Below are 2,415 nucleotides of genomic sequence, written 5' to 3' on the forward strand. Positions count from 1 at the left end.
TTTAGGAACAGGCATACTTTCTGTCATAGAAATCCCTGCCTAACAATGACGGGAGGGTCTTTCCCAGGGTCCTATAACCTCAGATGAGAGTAATTTCCTCTGACTTTCTGTGTCATACGTACCGTCCAGATGGTCCTCAGAGACGGTTCGAGACAAAGGGTTCAAAACGGCCCTTAATTCAGCATTTAGAAAGAAAAGCTTCTGCTGTTGTCGGGCGAGCGCTCCTGATTGGCTGCTGAGTGTGGGAAACACCAAGAGAAACAAGCACACTTGAACAGGAGGATGTATAAATGGAAGGAGAATTCCCGCTTCCCTCAGCAGAATCGCTCCAACCCAATCGAGTCCCACTGCCTCTTGCGACTTTCCTGATCCGAAAGAATGGCTCCCAAAACCGCTGGCGTTATCCCAAAAGCACATCCCGAGGAAAAAGTCACCCGCAAAGAAAAATACAAAGTAAGTCACTTCGCCTTTTCAAACGAATGTTTCTAGTTTCTGAATTAGCGAATTTCTGTTCTCTATATTAAAATGTTTTATTAATTTCCTCTCCTTTTTCAGCTGATGAAGCCGATTATAGAAAAAAAGCGCCGCGATCGCATAAATAGCAGCATTGGCCAACTCAAGGCTTTACTGAGGGAAGAGTTTCAGAATCAGGAGCCAAGCATGAAAATGGAGAAAGCTGACATCTTAGAGATGACTGTGAATTACCTGAAACTTCATAGTCAACCAATGCTCACAGGTATTCGCCGTTTTGTGTCTTTGACTGCTGATAAACAAACTCTTTTTTTGTCATTATGGTCATTCTTTAATGATATCCATCTAAATCATCTTGTTTGTTTTTACCTCCAGTGACATACAGCAAGAGCCTTACTCAGAAATTTAAAGAAGGATATTCACGCTGCCTGCAGGAGATTCAGCATTTTACCTTCTCCCCCGAAAGCAAGGCTGATGTTCAGAACAAACTGGTGAACCATTTGCACAGAGCCCAGGAGCCCGCTAAGAGCCTGAGTTGCTCTGTTCCTCCTATGCATCTTCCGAGCTGTCAAGCGGGCACCAAGCAAGACATTAAAGCCAGCGTCACAGCGCTCTGGAGACCCTGGTAAAAGTGGAAACACTTATGGGCGTTTGCTGACAGCAAGGAAGATAACGTTACGCGGCATTAAACGCTCGGGGGCTGTGCTCCGGTGTGAAATTGTATTCCACAGTGGAAGAAATATGATTAATACCGCTTCTTTGAAGCGCATAAGAATTCTTTTTAATATATGAATTGTTTAATTTTAAAATATGACCTCCGGGGCATGGTTTATTCTGCAATATTTGTAGGTAACCAGTATCATGCCTAAACTGGCAGCTAGCTCGGTTCTTGCCCTGTTTATTGTTATAAGTAGACGGTGCCATCGAGCTATTCTTTTATAAAGGAATGCCAGTGGTGTGTTGTGAGTAGTCTTTTTACTGAAGACTGTTTGCATCTTTTTAAAGGGTGCACGCTGTACGTATATTTATATATCAGTATTATACGGGTGTCATAGGAGACTTGCATTATAGTGAGCTTTCAAAATTTAGGGATAAATCGATTCGATTTTTTCTTGTAAGGCATGGTCGGCTCGGCGGAAATTCTACTCTGCTCCATTTCATGATGTTCCCGCCAACTATTGTCCTGGACAGAAGCTGTCAATTTGTACATTGTCGTAAATTATTCCTGTCTGGTTGCTGTGTAACTGCCCTTGCATTGTAGCAATGCGAATCTGGATCAGGCCTTGTTCTCGGTTCCATATTTAACTGCGTATTGCATTGTAACAATGCTGATCTGCATATGCCTCTGCATTCAAGGTTCTGTTTGTAAATATGTCCCACCTATACTGATAAGTGAATCAATAACTAAGCTGCATTCACAATTCAGCGTTAAAATGGGTGTTTCATTATTACCATGTTAATTCCGAATAAATGATTGTATTCACAATTTCTGTGTCTAAGCGAATGTATGTTGAGGCCTCCATTGTTTACTTACAGCATGAAAATATACTGTATGCCATTAAAAGACGACCGTCAAAGTCCAGTAACAGAGTCATAGTAATCTACAGCACACAAAATGTCCTTCGGCTCATATCGTCTGCGCCGGTCAAAAACAACCACTTTTTAAATCCCATTTTCCAGCACTTGGCCCATAGCCTATATGCCTTGGCATCATAAATGCACATCTGAATACTTCTTTCAGGCATCGAGTTTCAGACTCCCACCACCGTCTGGGTGAGAAAGTAGCTGAGATATACTTGCAAGGTCTTTTAATACAAAATTCCTAAAATTAACATCAGTAACATTTGCCTGTTTTATTATCTTGGGGTATTAGAGTAAATGATCTTTATTGTTTAGAATCATCACAACACGTCTATTTCAATAGTTGGCCATTTGCTTTCTGTC

The 2,415-nt window shown here is 41.6% G+C and overlaps 1 protein-coding gene across 1 annotated transcript; it reads left to right on the forward strand.

Annotated features, from left to right (window-relative positions):
* Positions 1–278: 278 nt before the first annotated feature.
* Positions 279–1,957, forward strand: LOC119963752 (transcription factor HES-5-like). The gene is made up of 3 exons (XM_038793055.1): positions 279–453; positions 556–736; positions 847–1,957. Exons 1-3 carry the CDS (start codon positions 379–381, stop codon positions 1,098–1,100), a joined length of 510 nt encoding a protein of 169 aa, XP_038648983.1. The 5' UTR covers positions 279–378; the 3' UTR covers positions 1,101–1,957.
* The last annotated feature ends 458 nt before the right edge of the window (positions 1,958–2,415 follow it).

This window comes from Scyliorhinus canicula, chromosome 1 (assembly GCF_902713615.1).
Source record: "Scyliorhinus canicula chromosome 1, sScyCan1.1, whole genome shotgun sequence".
Taxonomy (NCBI): domain Eukaryota; kingdom Metazoa; phylum Chordata; class Chondrichthyes; order Carcharhiniformes; family Scyliorhinidae; genus Scyliorhinus; species Scyliorhinus canicula.

What these genes read in the sequence shown, in the direction of transcription:
- LOC119963752 (XM_038793055.1), top strand. Translation starts at nt 379, where the DNA reads ATGGCTCCCAAAACCGCTGGCGTTATCCCAAAAGCACATCCCGAGGAA. An exon ending in CCCGCAAAGAAAAATACAAA is followed by an intron (nt 454 to 555) that starts GTAAGTCACTTC and finishes CTCCTTTTTCAG; the next exon opens with CTGATGAAGCCGATTATAGA. An exon ending in TAGTCAACCAATGCTCACAG is followed by an intron (nt 737 to 846) that starts GTATTCGCCGTT and finishes TTTTACCTCCAG; the next exon opens with TGACATACAGCAAGAGCCTT.